The following is a 20,380-nucleotide window of genomic DNA, read 5'->3' as shown; positions in this document are numbered from 1 at the left end:
TTAAAAAACTAGGTTGCCTTTATGATGGTTTAAGAAACTTAAAGTAGACTTTTTAAAATAACTTCATTTGGCCTGTTTATTACAAAACTGTTATGGAATTTCACACATCTGTTTCAGTATGCAAGTCCTCATAGACTACTGCACTGTTTCTCAATTTTAATAGGCCTCATTTATCCTATAAATAAACCTACATTTTCTTACCTGATCAAGTGAGCAAACAATAGGGGTCAGATGTGGCAAACACGTTAACAGAAAGCACATGTTTAGCCGTCAGGGTGAGGTAGAGTCATACCAAGATTGCTTGAAGTTATTAATGGCAGTAAAATTTATGCTTCCTCCTGTTTTCCCAATTAAATCAAGAAGCCTTTTTTCTTCGGATTCTTCTATCACCAGCTGGTTCCAATACCCTCTGTGTGAATATTGCCTGGGGTGTCTCCATTCTACAAGGTAAAAGCTGACCGAAGCACTTAAGTCAGTGTTGTTGGCCTGTAGGCTAGAAAGCAGTCATTGTTAAGGGCTTTGTTTTGGTCCCTATCATTTGTACCACAAGAGTGCACATTTTGTAGGGTGTATTATATGCTGTGGACATAATAAAAGAACACTATAGACCAGGAAATAAGATAATTAAAACATGTTGAAAATATTTGAAAATGAACTATATGGCAAAATGTACAGATATACATAAAATGAATGAAAATGCATCAGAAGTGTTGGATTTTAGAGTACTTAGTGAATGTGTCAGTGTGACTAGCTATTGAGCTTACTGGTAGATTTATAATTTCAGTTTTATATAGTTTTTAAATCAAGTAATTGGACACAAAAATGATTTATCCATGAAACTTTTTCACAAAACTGTTGTTACACTTGTTTTCATACTGATGATTATCTGCCTACAAATTCTGTAATTTTCCCTCTTCAGCTCATGATTAAAAGTTCTTGTTTTCTATCTATTCATCTCAAATCTTAATACTGTGAACAAATCTATTCTAAAACAGGAGACTATCCATTATGGTTGCAATCTTAAAAATGTTCTCAAATAAAAGTTTAAACTAGGGCTGTCGATCACATTGATCATAATGAGCATAAATATCTTATCTTCTCCTGGGGTCTTTGTGACTTCAAAGGGAGTTTTCTACTTTGAATGAAGACATGGAGTGCAAAAGAGAATGAGAATCTGGCTAATAATGTGGCCCATAACTTGTGTTCTCACTCTGTTTTTACAAAGTGTTGGGCTGGGTCTACTGCAGAAGCGGAAATTTGGCTTTGAGTTCTGGTGTTCAAAGTCATATTTCTGCTTGCCTGAACTGTGAATGGAAAATCCCAAGTGTCTTACAAAATTAGTAACTAACTGGTGTTTTTACTAATCACTCCAGAGATGAAAAACTTAAGACATTTTAAAATTCAAAACCCATCAGCATGGGTTTGCCCTTTAATTGGCAGAAAATCGATCATGAGAGCAGTCCAGAGAACTGTTGTTTTTTTTTTTTTTCTCCTTCAGCTGCTCCAGCTGAACTACAGCTGCAAATTTTTTAAAAAAGAAAAAGAAAAGTCTTGAATGTACTTTATAAGTGCAATAATTCCCACAAATCAGTTACTGGAGTTAATGACCAGTTTGTTAAGGCATTAACTGCCCTCAGCTGGGAATGACCAATTTCAGGGGAATGGCTGCACAACTGCTAAGATAATTCAGTAACACTTTCAAATAATGATCCAGCTAATTAACGGTGAATTCCTGTGGAAATCCTATCGAAGTGCTTATGACCTCTGCATTTAATAGCCAGTGAGTTCATCATGATTCATGTTTATTACCGTAAATACCAAAGGAATCATAATGACTAGGCCATTTTTTCCCCATTCTGGTCTTATTACTTGAACAGATTTGACTAATCCACCTCTAGTCATTAAGGACCTAGCTCTCAAAATAGTCAGTCTTTTCACTGGCCTGCTCAGAATTCACAGGGCCTTTGGTGCTATGCCAGTATATGGGCTATTGGCAGCCTGTTTTTACTTGGGAATAATTGATGTCTGTAAGTCTTAAAGGAACCCTTTTGAAATGCCTGCCATTTGTAGGATGTAAGGAATCCTAGCTGGTTAGCTGCAGTCTTTAGTTCTTGGTCATGAATTCTTATGGGAAAATCTTACCCCTAAGCCCCAAAGTCATTTAGGATATACAAGATTTTTTTGAGGTTTATTTTTCAAAAACTCAGGTATCCTTTCTTCCAATCAAAGAAGATGATGATTAGCTTATAGTGAAGGATAAGCTCTTCATTTTACTTGGACCATTTAATCTCTCTTAATGACTGTTTATTGCTATGTGATCTGCAAATCAGCCTTTAAGTAAGAGTAAATGTTGACTGCCAGAAAGCCATTACTTTTTGTGTGCAGCTGTGTTTGAGGAGATGCGTTTAGGTTATTTCCAGATATCTTCCCACTCCGGGTATGCACTTTTGTCCTAAAACACTTTGTCCTTTTGTTATAGCTGTCAGGATATCTGCTAGATGCCATAAAGTTATAGGCTGTATTTTTATCAAGCAACTAATCATTTATATGATAATTAATGCTTCAGTAAGTTAGATAATTATGGGTTATACTGCAGTCTTCATTCATATATTGCAGTTCCTTAGTGGAGAAAGAAAATATGTGATTTGTGACAATAAGATATGAATTAGAACTGTCAAGGTAATGTGGGTAAGACGATCATATATAGAATATTTACATCTTTTTTTTCTGAATAAAAGGGAAAATGTCAGTTTCTGTATTTTTAAATTCCCTAAGTAATTACAAAAAGGGAAGAAGATCAATTTTTTTTAGTGTTTGTTTATTTTTGAGAGAGTCCATGAGCATGTGAGCAGGGGAGGGGCAGAGAGAGAGAGGGAGAGGGTCCAAAGGGGGCTCTGACAGTGCGGAGCCTGATGTGGGGCTCAAACCCATGAACCGTGAGACCATGACTTGAGCCAAAGTCGGACACTTAACCAACTGAGCCACCCAGGAAGCCTGAAAGTCAAATTTACATATATTTGTAAGTCACGTGATTGGGTTCCAGGGAACATTTACCCAGACAAAACCAGAAGACATATCGGCAACTTGTGTTATAGTGACCTGTGAGTACAATATTGTAGTCCCTTAGAGCTGTCATCACCTCCTTTCCCACTTTTCTCAAGGAAAAAGAATACCTCTGGTGTAATGTTAATCTTATTTCAGTTTGTTTTGTTCAGTTGTGCTTAGCCCAAATAAGGGGGAAGCAGGGGACATGCTGCTTAAAGATAAATAAGTAATGTAGCTGATTGTGAGGTTTGTCTGCAGTGTTCTTAGACCTCTGAGTCCTTTCATCTTCTTGGTAGCCAATCACCTCTACAGTTTCCTACTTCTAGGAGTGAGATTAAGATCCATCACAAATACAGAATCAGGAAAGACGGATGAGAGATTCACAGTGTGTTTGTGGTAGTGGTGGAGGAGAAACATGTACTGAATCTGTATTTTGATTATTTTCTTTTCTCAAGTTGTATTATTATTAAGGAGTTTATAACCCTGTAAGAATGAGAGAAAAATGAAGGGCTCCTATCAGATAGGGGTAACTGAGTGGAGCCTTGTAGTATGTACAAGGTTTGTATGTATGTATGTAGTACGGTAACTCTCCTCAGCCCATACTTTGGGAATAGTAAAGTTTTACAGGAAGGTGACTGAGTAGAAGGACAAGTGGCTTAGCTACAGACTTGGAATAAACCTCTGAACCCTGTCTAGCTCATGTTAGAGAAATCTCCGCTGCTTCTCACACCTGCTTTATTTCTGACTATGATCTGATCTTGAAAATAGAAAAACTCAATACATGTGTTAGGTGCACATGATAGTACTGTTCTGCTGGTAAAACAGAAAGAAACATTCTTATTCATATAATAATTATAGTAAGAAATCATATTTATTGACTTGGTTTATTACTGTGTCAGATTCATTACTACTAATTGCTTTACCAGAATTCTCTTAACTAATCCTTACATAACAGCCCTTTGAGTTAGGTACCGTTGTTACGTAAGTTTCACTGATGAAGCGAGAGAAGCACAGAGTTTAAATAACACTCACAGACTATATCGCAAGTGCAAGAGTCACAAATTGAACCCAGCCTGTCCAGAGCCTGAGCCCTTAACCACATGTTATGCTACTAGTGCCACTCATCTTTTAAGCTTCTGTAGCATCTTGTTTTTTTTTTCATAAAATCAAACACTGCCTGATAGTAGTTCTTGTCCAATTTAGTGAAAGTGAGTTTCAGAACTGCTGAAGAGCTAGTTCCCCGAACTGCTGGGGGGATAATTCATTTTGTCACTGTCAGGAACTTCTTTGACCCTTTAGAACCTATTGTATCTGGGCACAGGTCTTCCAGTAAGTAACTGATGGTTGCTCTGCATTTCATCTCTCTTCCCCTCTTCTGCCACCTTCCCACTGTCCTTCCAAGACTCTCAGGTCTAATAGTCTTAATTTTTTCTCCATCCTGTACTATGTCACTAAGGAATAATTATAATAACAGAAAGTCTTGTCTCTTTTGGAAGGATTCATAACCTTAATGAATATAATTACCTCATCTCCAAATCAAAGATATACTTACCCCTTCATTTGCTATAAGGGTGAATGAGAAAACATATGCTTAACATACAAGAGGAACAGTATCACTGTTTGCTTGACCCTCTCTCTTTTCCCTTTTTTTAAACAATTCTGGTTATAAAAAGATTGGCTGTCTACCAGGCTTTCAGGACAGCACTATTTCCCTGAAGCTTCCACCTCATCCCTTTCGTTTTCAGCATGCTTTTGGGCATGATAATCACTTTAGGTACAGATTATGAGGGGGGTGATGGGAACTGGGGACATGTTCAGAGGTTTTTTTTAATAGTGGTCACAATAGAGAAGAATTAGGAAGGCACAGAGAGCTGCAGGGAGTTTTCACCTGAGGCCACAAGCACGGAGAGAAAAGGGACAACACACAGGAGCAGACTCGGGACTGGCTGAAGAATGAATCATTCTGTTTCCTGACTAATTTAGTTTTGCTGTGAAAAAAATTAAATTATTGTCAAATCTGAGCTCTGTTTCTTACATATGTTATTCTTCTGCTTTTTAAAATTTATTATAATTTTAGGATATTACTCCAGGCTTCCTATCCTGTCCCATATCCTTTATCCTTGATTTATCTTTTGGAAGCTATGTATATATACATATATGTATACATATATATACATACACATTTATATATATTACCCTTATATAGATTACATTATCAGTGTGTATTAGCATTCTCTCTAACAGAGCTTTCTTTTTACCTATTTTATAGAGTACAGATCTCTTAAGAGTGAATCTTTTCTCTCATCTTATATGAATGATGCACCACCTTAGAGCATTGCTTTTTAAAATCCTTTTCATTGATAGCAGGTATTGACTATCCTCAAGCATGGAATAGCTTATTTCTTCATCCCTAGTTCCACATTGAATTTTAATTTGTTCGGTGATTTACTTTGATGTGAAGAATCTTTTCATTGGTTATTGATTCTCTTTGTATCTTTTACCATTTCCCAAGTTATGTGCATTGGAATCCTACTTTTCAGTAAATCTACTACATAGAGAAAATGTCTTTAAATAATATTTTGTTAAAAATATTTTGTAAAAGTTAAGTAGGATTAGAATATACCCACAGCTGAACAACATATAGAAAAAAAACTGGAATAGCAGGAAAAGGAGATTTGCCTTCAAAATATGGCAGTTTGTTTGGGCGCCTGGGTGGTTCAGTCGGTTAAGCGTCTGACTTCCCATCATGATCTTGCAGTTTCTGACTTCGAGCCCCACATCGGGCTCCATGCTGACAGCTCAGAGCCTGTAGCCTGCTTCAGATTCTGTGTCTCCCTCTCTTTCTGCCCCTGCACCACTCACACTCTGTCTCTGTCCAGATCTGTCTCTGTCTCTATCTCTCTCTCAAAAATAAATGTTAAAAAATTAAAATTAAAAAAGAATATGAAAGTTTGCTGAAGGACACTACTTGAAAACATTAAAAAATATCTCAATACCTAGGAAAAAAAAGTTAAATACTGCGAAGTATAATCTGACCAAACCATAAGGATACCCTCCTCCTTAGAGAATAAAGTTGGATTTTTTCATTAAAAAAAAATTTAATGTTAATTTTTGAGAGAGAGAGAGAGAGCGAACAAGCATGAGCAGGGAAGGGGAGAGAGGGAGAGAGACAGAATCCAAAGCAGGCTCCAGGTTCTGAGCAGTCAGTACAGAGCCTAACATGGGGCTCAAACTCATGGACCATGAGATATGACCTGAGCTGAAGTTGGATGCTTAACCAACTGAGCCACCTAGGTGCCTCAGATTTTTTCACTTTTAACCTACATATTAGAAAACCTGTGCAGGGGTGCCTGAGTGACTCAGCAGGTTAAGCATCTGACTCAATTTCAACTCGGGTCATGTACTCACAGGTGGTGAGGTTGAACCCCACCTTAGGTTTTACACTGATAATGTGGAGGCTGCTTGGGATTCTCTCCCTCTCTCTCTGCCCCTTTCCTGCTCTCATGCATGTAGGTGCACACACGCTCTCAAAATAAATAAATAAACATTAAAAAGAAAACCCACACAAAGATTTGTTTTCCTGTGACAGATGTGTCTTATACTAGAATAAGTGTAAATGCATGCCTTCAACGCTATGAAAATATGCTTGAGTAGTATCTATGATTCTTTGCTATGATTCTATGATCTATGATTCTAGATTGCTTTGATCGCAAGAACAAAACATTAGAATGGATGGTATACCCAATTTGTCTATACTTTCCTCATTTTGGAGTAATTTCACAATTTTTGCATTGCATCTTCTTCCAAATAGAATTCTTACCCCCAAATACTCAATGTATATATATATATATATATTTTTTTTTTTTTTTTTTACATCTAACTTGTGTTTCTGACTTGCTAGCTTTCATCTTCAGATTGAGTATATGTTCTCCTATCTTATTATATCTTACTTTTCATCTAAGCCTAGGGTCATTATCCTTAGAGCTTATCTTTCTAATTCCATGTCTGTCTTCTCCATGGATTGTGTAGTGAAGTTTTCCAATAGTAGAAAGGACCTGAAATTTACCTAAAATGATTTCACCTGAGCTCTTTATTCTGTAAAGTTTCTATAAATTATAATGTTGTAAAGAAACAGACATAAAATATGAGATAAAATAAGTGTTATTTCACATATAAAATGTAGTTTCTGCATTTGTTGTATTCTGAGTAGTCATTAGTGAATTCACAGATTTCTTAGTTAAAATGAAAATGTATACTAGTATGTATTCATCAGATAAGGAATGGATTTTATTGTTTTTGTTTTATTCCAGGAAGTCATTTTTACATTGATATTGAAAGCCAAACTATTTTAAAAGATAGAAAAATCCAGCTTTTTAAAAATTCTGTTTCAAAAATGTTTTATCTTGTCATATGTTAGGCAGTACAGATTAGTCTTTTATACTCAATATTAGAATGCCATTTCATCTTATCAACTACAGAAGTGTTTGAGAGTTATTGTAACATAACCTGGTGAAGATTTTAAAATCAGAGTTTAAATCCCTGCTCACTTACAAGGCTGTGTAGCAAATATGTATTTTTCTCTAAGCACTGAGTTCCTCTTCTGAAGCATAGGGATGATAATATTTACTTGACAAATCATTTTGAAGATTCACTTTGTTCTTCTTTACCAAATTTTATATATATATATATATATATATATATATATATATATATATACACACACACACATGTATCTACACACACACACACACACATATATATGTATATATATATAAGATTCCTTTTCCTATGACAGGTGTGTTTTATACTAGAATAAGTATAAATGTATGCCTTCAATGGTGTGAAAATATGCTTGAGTAGTATCTATGAATCTTTTCTACAGTTTACTTATTGTATTTTGAGATAGAGCACAAATAGAGAAGGGGCAGAAGGAGAAAGAGAATCCCAAGCAGGCTCTGCACTGTCAGCACAGAGCCCAACACTGGGCTTGAACTTAGAAACTGTGAGATCATGACGTGACCAGAACTGAAATCACGAGTCAGGTGCTTAAGTGACTGAGGCACTAAGGTGTCCCATGACATATATCTGACATATAAGCTTTGAGGAAAACAAAGAGCTAGAGATGGAGAGTCACTGTATTTTTTTACTTACTTGTAAAAGGTCTCCTGTAACTTTTAAAATATTTGCCTCAAATCTGAATCTCTTATGGAATTTAGTAATTTCTGTCTTTGAATAAATGTGTTTATTTCTTCTGTTTTAGCCTCTGATTTTTTAATGTAATACTGCTCCTTGTTTTCCAGCTTTATGGAGATCTAATTGACATATAACATTATGTAAGTTTAGGGTATGTGATGTAATGATTTGATATATGTATATATTGAAAAATCATTACCACAACAAGGTTAGTTAACACATCTATCACCTCACACAGTTAATGTGTGTGTGTGTAGTTAGAACTTTTAAGATTTACTCTCAGAAACTTTCAAATATATACAATGCAGGATTGTTTACTATAATCACTATGCTGTTTAAATATTAAAATCAGTCAGCAGATATTTATTAAGAAACTATCATGTGTTCTACTAAGCCTTGTGAGAATACCAAAGTTCATGTCCTCTAAGAATTTCTAATCATCTGAAAAGATATGCCTAATATATCAAAAAATTTATTAAGAATTTAAAACAAATTTAAAAACCCTTAAGTATTTTCGTAATTTTTTGGTATGGTAGACACAAGGGTAAAGGTGCTGAATTTATCCTCCATGTTAAAACATTTAAAATCTCCATATATTATTTATCAATTAAATTTACTTGCCTGCTTGATTTTTTAAAATCCCAGATATCTTCAAATATTTCTCATAGCCAAGAATTTTCAAAAAGGATATTGTTTTTTGATAAAACTTTTTAAACAACTCTTCTAGTTCTGTCACTGACTTAGAGATCATAAATAGGACCTTAAAATATGACCTATCTGAAAGCAAGAAGGATTGCATGATATATAGAGTCCCATTTTATTTTTCAATCTCTGATATTTGTTTCTCTTTTTTCAGTTTTGAGGTGCATCCAGTCAGGATAACCTTACCTCAGAAGTTCTCAGGCAGTCCTTAGTCTGCTTACAGCCCTTAGCATTTTATAGTCATGTATTTTTTTAGTGTTACAAATACTATTGTACTTCTTTTATCATTTAGATTATTTTTCCAGTTTCTGTTTACTATTTTTCATATATCATCACTGTTAGGAACTGGGTTAGTCACATATTTTGATGGAACATCAAGAGTGGGGAAGCCAGTGACCCAATATGTTTCACAGTAGGCAACTGAAACAATAAATTCTTTGGCTTGTAGTTAATTTTTTTCACAGATATACCTTGCAAAATGCACATTATCTCTTATAAATTAGTGATATTTCACAGACAGTATATTCCAGACTTCAAAATTGAAATAGGGAGGTCAAAATATTTTCTATATTAAGGTGTGTAAGCATTTCATTCAGGAGGTTGAAAGTATTAACATATTAATTTGAGTGTGTTATACCAAAAATTTAATCATGTCCATGATTTCTTATTCCCAGGTAATGAAAACTACAAACAAATAGCAATGTGTGTTCTTTACCACATTAGCATGGATGATCGCTTTAAATCAATGTTTGCATACACTGACTGTATACCACAGGTAAGTGGTTTAAATGTTTTTAAAAAGCATTAAAAAATAGGTAGTTTTCATTTGCTTCTCTTGATTTGCCATAAACATTTTTCCTAAAGAAAAAATAGTCTTTTAAAAATAATACAAATTTGTGATAGAAAATTGGAAAATACAGAGCAGTATAAAAATGAAAATAACTTTTATTCCAAATTCAGAGATAACCATTCAACATTTTAGTATATTTCCTTCTGCATAGTTAAAAAATAACATATGAGATTTTATGTTTAATAGATCACAATATATTCCCTCATGTCATTGAACAGTCTTTAAAAATTATTTCTAATAGTTATATAATATTCTGTTGCATAAGTATATTATTAATTATTGTTAAATTGTATGTTTTTTCCAACTTATCACACAAACACAGAAGTAAGTAAACATATGTAAATAAATGAAATAATGTGGAATAAATATGGTATATAAATGCTTATCCATATCCCTGAGTTTTTCTTTAAGTTCCTAAAAGTCAGGGCACCTGGGTAGCTCAGTTGGTTAAGCATCTGACTTCAGCTCATGTCATACAGTTTGTGGGTTCGAGCCCTGCTTGGGCTCTGTGCTGACAGCTCAGAGCCTGAAGCCTGCTTCAGATTCTGTGTGTGTCTCTCTCTGCCCTTCTTCCACTTATGCCCTGTTTCTCTCTGTCTCAATGATAAACAAACGTTAAAAAAATTTTAAGTTTCTAAAAGTAGAATTACTAAGTCAAAAGGTATAAACACTTATGTAGTTGACATATTACTTTCTAAGAAGGCATGTGTATATTTCTAGCAGGCCACTTTTTTCCTTTTATAAAATTTATTTTAATTCCAGTGTAGTTAATATAAAGTGTTATATTAGTTTCAGGTATACAGTAGTAATTCAGTAATTCCGTACACACCCAGTGCTCATCACAAGTACACTCCTTAATCCCTTTCATCTATTTCACCCATCCGCCCACCCACCTTCCCTGTAGTCGCCATCAGTTCTCTATAATTAAGAGTCTCTCTATTTTGTTTTTCCTTTGCTCATTTGTTTTGTTTCTTACATTTCACATATGAGTGAAATCATGTAATATTTGTCTTTCTCTGGCTGAACTTTTTCACTTACCATTATACTCTCTTGCTCTATCCATGTTGCTGCAAATGACAAGATTTCATTCTTTTTTATGACTGAGTAATAATCATTTATGTGTATCTTCTTTATCCATTCATCCTTCAGTGAACACTTGAGCTGTTTCCTACCATTTCACTTTTAACAATACTGGCTAATATAATTTCTCTAAAAATGGAATGTCTCTATTTCTTTTTATTTGCATTTCCATGAATATTAGTGAGGTTGAACTTTTTTTTGTATGTTTATTATCCAGGTTGGGTGGCTCATTTGGTTAAGCATCTGACTTCGGCTCAAGTCATGATCTCACAGCTTGTGAGTTCGAGACCTGCCTTGGGCTCTGTGCTGACAGCTCAGGGCCTGGAGCCTGCTTCAGATTCTGTGTCTCCCTCTCCCTCTCTACCCTTTCCCCGCTCCTCCTCGCTCTCTCTTTCTCTCTCAAAAATAAATAAAGATTAAGTTTATAAAAAAAAAAAAAAGCACTTTAGAAGAATATGAATAGTAAGCCACACTTAGAAAAGTAATTCCTTTTAAAACTCCTGCTAGGCAATTCCTCATTAACCTAATATAAGTTATTAAATATATATTACTTGAGAGATAATTAATATGTAGTAAAAATAGACCATAATTTCTCTTTTTATTCTTACTATTTTTTTACTCATCCCGAATTAGTGAGATGGTTTTGAAATTGAATTTGCTATTCTAGAATTTTAATACTTTATCTACATGTAATTAAAAAGCTGATAAATTCTCAAGGGTAATTTCTTAGCCTTTTGTATCAAGAGGATAAACTAATTATGTTTATAGGAAATAGACATTCTTCAAAGAATATAGAGCATATCTTATCTAACAAAGCAAGGGCTTCTTACAGAGATAGCACATGTCAGAAATGTAGCCAGTGCAAAGTGTAATCAAATTCTTTGTCAAACAAGTTTTCAATAAAAGAGTAGCCATGTCAAAGGGAGATTACAGGTGATTTACTACAGTCTCACTCCATATGTTCCAAGGGGTTCTGCTTTGCAGTTTCAAAGGGTGTTCCTTTTTCAATCCCATTTAATGTCAGAACTTCATTGACTACAGGATATGAATTGGAAAGCAGCCAAAGAAGAATAGTATTCTTGCCTAGATTGACTTTTTATCCAGATTAGATTTAAAGAAAATAACATTAAATAAAAAAGAAATGTAAAATAAAAAGGGGATGGAAAACTTGCTCTGGTGAATCTTCAAATTGGACTTTTCCTCTCTTAGAATGTATAATCTCAACCATAAGACAAAACTTTATTTTAAAGAAGTGGAAATAAGAGCCTCTTTAGGTCATTTCTGACACATTATTATTATTGCAGTTGAAAACTTTGTATGTGGAAACTTCTCCCAGACCTTTTCAAAAACAATATTCGTGTATGTTTTCTTGACTAATAATTTTTAACATCAAACATTTTTGCAATGAGATTTTCAGAACATTTATGAACTATGTTTCATAAACAGAATCTTCCAAAACCTATTTAGTAGTCAGTATTTTTTATAATTTTTTATAAAAATTCAACCCTTATAGGAATGGTGAGGTGATGTTACCAAATTACATCGTAAACATCCTGAAGCTTTTTAGTATGAGGCCATATTTTGAGAAACCAAATGATACTCTCAAATATATTTGGTCTGAAAGTGCTGTCCAGCCTGTGACTTATAAGGCTCAATTTTGAAATACTTACGGAAAAGTTGACATGTCTTGATTGCCACCCAGTGCAACATGCATTATAGAATAACAAAATTGTGGAAAGCAAGTCTGGGATTAAATTGAAAATTCCAGGCTTCCTTCCTAAGTTAAAAAGATACTCCTTTCAGAGATAGAGGCTACTCAGAGTAATGTTTTTAAAAGTAGTAAAGCTTTAAACTATTGGTTGGGTTACCTGGCTGATTCAGTGGGTAAGATGTGTGATTCTTGATCTCAGGGTTGTGAGTTCGAGCCCCATGTTGGATGTGGAGATTACTTAAAAATAAAATCCTTAAAACAAAACAAAATAAAACTTTGTGATCATAACTGATTGTTCTTATTAAAGCTGTATCTGAGGTTTGGATCTTAGAGTTAATGTAATACTTGGTTAACTTTGAAATTATGCACATTAATATTTGTTTAGTAAAGACTGTCAAGGAGCACCTGGGTGGTCAAGTCAGTTGAACACCCAACTCTTGATTTTGGTTCTGGTCATGATTTCAGGGTCATAGGATCAAGCCTTGTGTCAGACTCTATGCTGAGCGTGGAGCCTGCTTGAGATTCATATTCTCTCTCTCTCTCTCTCTCTCTCTCTCTCTTTCTTTCCCTCCCTTTCCCCCTCTGCACCATTTCCCTGGTCTCTCTTAAAAAAAAAAAATGTCAAGCATGATAAACAAAAAGCCTAAAATAACTTTGAAAGAAAGAAAGCTATGGTTCAGTAGTCACCTTTATTCATTTTAATGACAAAAAAGTAGAATATGGTCCTATACATTAATTACATTAGATAAGAGCTTTATAAACCATAAGACACGATACAAAAATAAGGTACTCTTAGTAAGGTATCAAATCGTTCACATTATTTTGGATCCATTCACTGTCCATTTTAAATGCTGCCTTATATGCATTTTATAAAATAAACCTATAATTAGAATTTTTGTAAATTATTTAATACTCAGAGTAGGTGCTTATATGTTCAATATGCCTCATAATATCTCCCAGTATTATATTGCTTTTCTTCTTTTGTACTTTAGTGCCTCTAATTATCCAGTATATTATACTGTTTCCCCCTATTATATCAGCATTCTGCAAAATTTGGGGTCCAGGGCTGGTCTGACTTTATATACGATCTTAATGGTCTCAGTGGGTGAATTGTTTCAGGTAAGCATTCTTGGGGATAACCAGGAGTTAATAGTTGTATTCTAATAATAGTTAAAAGTACACATTAACAGTTCATTGTTATTTAGACCTCTAAGATGCATGTTTTGTTTAAATAGGTGTAAATGCCATCCAGATGCCTATAAAAGTATTTATTGGTATTAGAATGGCCAAAGTACATGTTTAGGTAATGATGTCATGGCGTTATTTAATATTTTGCCCTAGAACAGTGTGTAGGAATCTTCATCGTGATCCACATGTTTTCTACCACAGTTGTCCTATTTGGCCTCTCTTTGATCTACGTGCTTCTTTTAGCTGAATGCTGGTAAACGTCCTCTCTGACAGCCCCTTTTGCTCCTGCCTGCCATTATCTGCTGAAGTTCAGAAACCAGAGCATCACTTCAAACAGCAGAGTTAAGGAGTAGCCAGTCAGCCGAGATTCCTGAGGCATGCAGAGTTCTGCCATAATCATTCAAAGATGTTTGGGTGGGGGGGTGGCAGTGGTAGAGGTGTATGTGAATTCAGAGAGCTGTGGGGGTTGGCCTCTGGTCACTGGTAAATAAGTGAAGTCAGGTGCCAGAGAGTCTAGACACAGTGATTTCAGTCTTGAGTCTTTGGTATCTGATACTCAATATGGGACTTGTCTGATTGAACACTATTGCCTCTTCATTGCACAGGCCCAAGCCCTTTTAATGCTTTCCCATTAAATTAGTAAAAGATGACAATGGACATAGTTAAAACAGGACAAATCTAGTTTTAATATTTCCTAGTTGTCAGCAATTACACTTACTTTTGAAGTACCAGGGGTAGCAATCAAATTAGAGACATAATGTTGCTCATGGAATTTCAAGGAAACTATTATTTTAAAATGTGAATGCTTTAATTAAAATTGAAGTGTTTCTCTTTCCTATTATGAAAAACGAATTCTGTATCATGATACATTTCATTCACATTTAGTCCTAATTTCTCTTGATTTGGGGGGGGTAGTTGGATAAGATTTCAAACTGTGCATTATTTTTTAAAAATCTAGCTCCTGATTGCTTCACCACAGGATTTAACATAGAAATTACCAAAAACAAAACAAAACAAACAAAACCCCTCAGCTTCTAAGTAGATCACCTCTAACCCCATTTATAAGGGCAATTTTCATACTACAAGGTCAATTTCAAGTAAATAGCAACAGATAATTTGCTTTGATGTAACAGATTTTTGTTATTATAAAGAAGTTTCAGGAGTAAAAATTTGGAAGAAATCTATAGTAACTTTTTAATTAGAGTATGAAAAACATACTAATTCATTAATTAAGGATTATCACCTACATTTTTATTAATTTGTGCTTTTAATTAGCAATTAATATATAGATAGCAGAATCTGTTAAATGTATATTCAGTAGATTAAGATTATTTTAGTTTTGCCATAGAATTTTTTTATTCTGTAATATTATTAAGTATTAATGATTCCTTATCTAAAGATTCTGTTAATAGCAACATTTGTGGTTAGAGAGCTACCCTCTGGAAAAAGGCATGATATATTGCCAACTATTCACCTGTTAACAGTGTTTTGTAGTTTGCAGCATATATATATATATGTATATATATATATATGCGTATAGTTCTGTTAGAATTGTACCTAGTTAGGTATAATTTTTTGTAGCAGTTGTTAAGTGGATTGTGTTAATTTCAGTTTCTAGTTGTTCATTGCTAGCACATAGGAATATAGTTGGTTTTTGTGTATTGATCATATATCCTCTTTGAAACTTGTTATGTGAAACTAACACAGAGAATAATGAAAACAAAATTTAACAGAATAGGGCCTAACCAGTCAACAGATAGCTATTATTCACTTCCTGTATATAAGGTACTGTGCTGGATTCACAAAGGCATATTGATCTAAAAAGGTATTATAGTGCCCTGAGGCAAAACATAAGGAATTCTTAGGTAGTGCATTTTAGAATGGCTTTCCTATGTCTTAGCCATTTGACACAGAGAAAAATATCTTTACATAACATACACTCAGTTAATCTGCTGATTTACCAGTAATAGAAGACTAGCTTCTCAGAAACATAGCCTAAAGTTTGTTCATTTCTCCTTTATTATAGCAACTATCTCTCAGCATGACAAATCCAGGTTACAGATAGATGGCATAGGTAGCCTACCTTTTCCTAGATTTCTGCTTTTCTGTCTGTTACTTTTCAGACCTGCCTTTTCTTTCTCTTATTACTAAGTAGAGCTCTTTTCACATTTTATACGCATGCCAAAATGATTGGATCCAGCCTGCAGCTTCAGTAATCAACCGTACGTAACAATTCCTAAATCTCCGGTGCAAACATATCTTCTTAACTCAGGCTTGCATTTATAATTTCTACTGAATATCTGCACCACACTGTTACATAGGCAGCTTACTAAACTCAACACATCTGAAACCAGAATGACTGTCTTCCCTTTCAGGTCCTCCTAACTCTGGTTTCTCCTGTTTGGTAAATGTGGGCACCACCGTCTGTGTTGCTGTTCAGTGCAGAAGCCGGGGAGTCATCTTTGAACCTTCCTATCCCTTAATCCCAACATCTAATCAGTTATTAAATCCCATTTTGATTCTCACTCCTAAGTGTAGCCTTAAGCCATCCTTTTATCTCCATCTCCACAGCCCCACTGCCCTGAGTAGTCCAAGAGTCATCATCTTACCTGGACTTTTCCTCTAAAGTCCTAGAGGTCCTAGATGCTTTTCCTACATTTTCTCACTCTGTTTCAGTCTTTTTCCACACTGGCCATATCCTTTTGAAACACAGATCTTACCCTGACATTATTCTTTTTAGAAGCCTTTAATGATTTCCGATTAGCCTTAAAATGAAGCCCCAATTCTTTGACATATACTTCAAGACCCTGCATGATCTGGCTTTTACCTTCTTATATCTGAACACTATTTCATTTACTCCCAACCATGTTTGCCTTCTTTTCTTCTTTCTTATTATATCCTTTGCACAAGTGATTTTCATTGCTCAAAATGCTCTGCTCTACATACTATTTTAAATTTCTTAAATATAAAGGCTATATCTAATATTCTTCCTGTATTATCCATTGTACTCTGTAGTTTACATTTAATACTGAACATCTAGTAGTTCATCAACCATTTATTCATTCAGTTAGTCAGTAGTGAGAGCCTACCATTTCTTTTTTCTTTAATTTTTTTTAATGTTTATTTAATTTTGAGACAGAGAGAGACAGAGCATGAGTAGGGGAGGGGCAGAGAGAGAGAGAGAGAGAGGGAGACACAGAATCAGAAGCAGGCTCCAGGCTCTGAGCTGTCAGCACAGAGCCCAGTGCGGGGCTCAAACCCACAAACCATGAGATCATGACCTGAGCTGAGGTTGGACACTTAACCGACTGAGCCACCCAGGTGCCCCACGCCTACCATTTCTAGGTTGAAATGTAATTGTATTATATTATTCCCATCACATAACCTAAGATAATATATTGTAATAAAATACATCTGGTGCTTTTGGTGTGGTTTTTTGTTTTGTTTTGTTTTTTGAATAAAATATTCCATGTGTTTTTTGCTAGTTAATGAAGATGCTGTTTGAATGTTCAGATGAACGAATTGACTTGGAACTCATTTCTTTCTGCATTAATCTTGCTGCTAACAAAAGGAATGTACAGCTTATCTGTGAAGGTTAGTGCTTTTGAGCTTCATAGATAAACTTTAATCATATGGTAACTGGCAAATGATGGAAAAGAAACAATAAGGAATTAAGAATTATAGTAGCTGTGTAAATTCTGTTTTTAAATAGTTGTAAAAATTATAGCTTCAATCTTTAAAGGTCAGATAGATTCAGAATAAATACTCTTCTATCATAAGTAGAAACACTTACCTTTAGTAATATTTTATAAACCAGGATTTAGTAACCCTTAATTGAAATTTGATTTTTAAAAACATTTCTAGATGAAACAAAACTGTGTAAAATAATACAATAAAAATGTATTAAATATTTGTTTCTATAGTGCCTTCATAAAATAGCTTGTCATACATTATGATATTTCAGAAACTGCTCTCAGTTTTTTCTTATTTGGAAAGTATATTTATTTGTTTTTTTGTTTTTTTTTTTTTTAAGTGCAAATGAGCAAATAGGAAAATATTAAAATCTTTACTTCCACCATCCAGAGATAACCGTAGGTAAAATTTTGGTACAATGCTTCTGCATAGTTTTAAGATAAAATTTGTTTTTCTTTTAATCTATATATAATATGTTTTTTTAAGTTAGTAATATCTTGAATCTCATTCCATGTGATTAAATATTTTTATAAAACATAATTGCCAATAGTTGCAAAATAACCCATTAAAGGATTTTCTGTAATTGAATCAGCTATTTTGGATATTTAGTTTGTTGCCACATCTTTTCTGTCACAAACCATGCTGCAATAATTTTCCTTTCTCTGAAACTTTTCAAATTCCCATTTTTATTTTCTTAGGATAAACTGCTAGAAGTACAACTTTTCTGGATCAAAAAGTATTTACATTTTTAAAATCTGTGGTACATATTCCATACACAAAAAGCACATACTGTGTGATAACATTTATATGAAATTCTAGAGCAGGTAAAATTAACCTGTGTTTAAAAAGGAAAAGAGAAGGAAAACGAGGAGGAAGAGGAAAAGGAGAAGGAAAGTGATTACATTTGGGGAAGTGAATTGACTGAGAAGGGAATAAACTTTGTGTAATAAATGGAAATACTCTGTATCTTGATATGGGTATGAAGGGGCTTACACTTAATCAAAATTAATCTATTGTACACTTAAGATTCAGGCCTTTTACTATATGTAAATTGGGGTTTCTTTGAGAACTGTAAACAAAAAATTTTTATTAAACTTAAGTGAACCTTAATTCTATTGGAGGAGTTTTCTGTTTTTCTTGTAGGAAATGGGCTGAAGATGCTCATGAAGAGGGCTCTGAAGTTTAAGGATCCATTGCTGATGAAAATGATTAGGAACATTTCCCAGCATGATGGACCAACGAAAAATTTATTTATTGTGAGTATAGTTTCTTTCTTTCTGTCTATTAAAAAAGCCTGGGAATTGAAGCTTTAAAGTCCTACCTTTGGAAATAAAACTCTCACTTGAACTCTTCTCAAATATTAGCTCATGACCCAAGTTGGTTCTTTTGTTATCAGCATTCTTGTAACTGTAGCTTCTAGAAATCCCACCCTAAGTTTTAGAGTTGTTTTAGTGTTATGATCCCTACTCCTGACCCTTCCATCCTCACTCCAGTTGTCTTGCCTTTTGAACAAGCGACTCCTGAGGCACCTGGCTGGCTCAGTTGGAAGAGTATGCAACTCTTGATCTCATGATTGTGAGTTCATGCCCCACTTTGGGTATACAGGCAACTAAAAAATAATAATAAATTTTAAACCAATGGTTCCTATAGGAATTTGGCTCAAAATTATTAAAACAAGAAATTGCATTTGATATGTACTTTTTCTTCCTATGATTACATTATTAGATTGATTCTTGTGCAGAAATCATATTTTAAATTTGTATTAAAATTCTGTATTATTTAGGATTATGTTGGGGACCTTGCAGCCCAGATCTCTAATGATGAGGAAGAGGAGTTTGTGATTGAATGTTTGGGAACTCTTGCAAATTTGACCATTCCAGACTTAGACTGGGAATTGGTTCTTAAGGAGTACAAGTTGGTCCCATACCTCAAGGATAAACTAAAACCAGGTCTGTGCTAAGTATTTCCATTTTGCGTAATTATTAAGTTATTTCTATTTCTGTTGCAGATAAGAGCAACTCCTAGAGCAGTATTTTGTGACCATGATTATACTAATTAGCGTGTTTTCTTCCCACACCTCAATGTTCAGCTCTAGTTCTAGTTTCTTCCTCCCAGAAAGGTGTTCAGTAGGTCTCCTCTTATGCATATGCACTCTTTTTCCTAACAATATGTTATCTTAATAATGATTTCCCTTCCCTATCCTGCTTATTTTTTTATCCTGCCTTTTTAAAACTACTAAATACCAGGTCCTCTTTGCATACATACCTGTGAACACATAAAGTTCTTTGAGCCAGTCAAATGACTCTTCAGTTTTCTGTGTTTACATTGTCCTTCATTTATATTTTCAGAGAGGTGTTTTCACTTCAGTACTACTATGAACTGTCTTCGCTGAGCACAGAAATGTAGAAGAAAGGACAAAGTTACAAGCATGCTAAGGATTCATAAGAACTGATCTAATAGCTTACACTGTATTTTCTGTGCATTGAAGTATTGGTAATATAAATGTATTTGAGTCAGGACATTTCAATCAAAACTTTCTGGGGTTTGACTTTACTAGGTGCTGCAGAAGATGACCTTGTTTTAGAAGTGGTTATAATGATTGGAACTGTATCTATGGATGACTCTTGTGCTGCGTTGCTAGCCAAATCTGGGATAATCCCTGCACTCATTGAATTGCTAAATGGTAAATTATAATTTATTTCAATTTATCCTTGCTAATATATGAACAGGCTATTAGTTTACATTTTGAAATATAAAAGATCTGCAATCATGAAATACTAATATTCTCTTCTTTCTTTCTGTTGAGCTTTCTGTTGATTGAATTGGACCTCCCTATCTTGTGTAAACCCTTTTTTGAATGTCTTGATTTCTAATCAGGAAGGTTCATTCAGAAGCATCCTATTCCCTTCTAGGTCCTC

At 34.3% G+C, this 20,380-nt stretch overlaps 1 protein-coding gene across 2 annotated transcripts in view; it reads left to right on the top strand.

The window, feature by feature from the left end:
* KIFAP3 (kinesin associated protein 3) overlaps positions 1-20,380 on the top strand; it is a 152,312-nt gene that overhangs the window by 74,745 nt on the left and 57,187 nt on the right. For both annotated transcript variants that reach the window (XM_029935002.1, XM_029935003.1), the window contains exons 11-15: positions 9,615-9,715; positions 17,255-17,363; positions 18,606-18,718; positions 19,246-19,411; positions 20,020-20,145. In XM_029935002.1, the coding sequence (XP_029790862.1) occupies positions 9,615-9,715; positions 17,255-17,363; positions 18,606-18,718; positions 19,246-19,411; positions 20,020-20,145 (615 nt within the window). The remainder of the gene's footprint in view (positions 1-9,614; positions 9,716-17,254; positions 17,364-18,605; positions 18,719-19,245; positions 19,412-20,019; positions 20,146-20,380) is intronic.

The sequence above is a fragment of the Suricata suricatta genome, chromosome 3, assembly GCF_006229205.1.
Source record: "Suricata suricatta isolate VVHF042 chromosome 3, meerkat_22Aug2017_6uvM2_HiC, whole genome shotgun sequence".
Taxonomy (NCBI): Eukaryota; Metazoa; Chordata; class Mammalia; order Carnivora; family Herpestidae; genus Suricata; species Suricata suricatta.
This window is presented reverse-complemented; position numbering and strand designations above follow the sequence as displayed.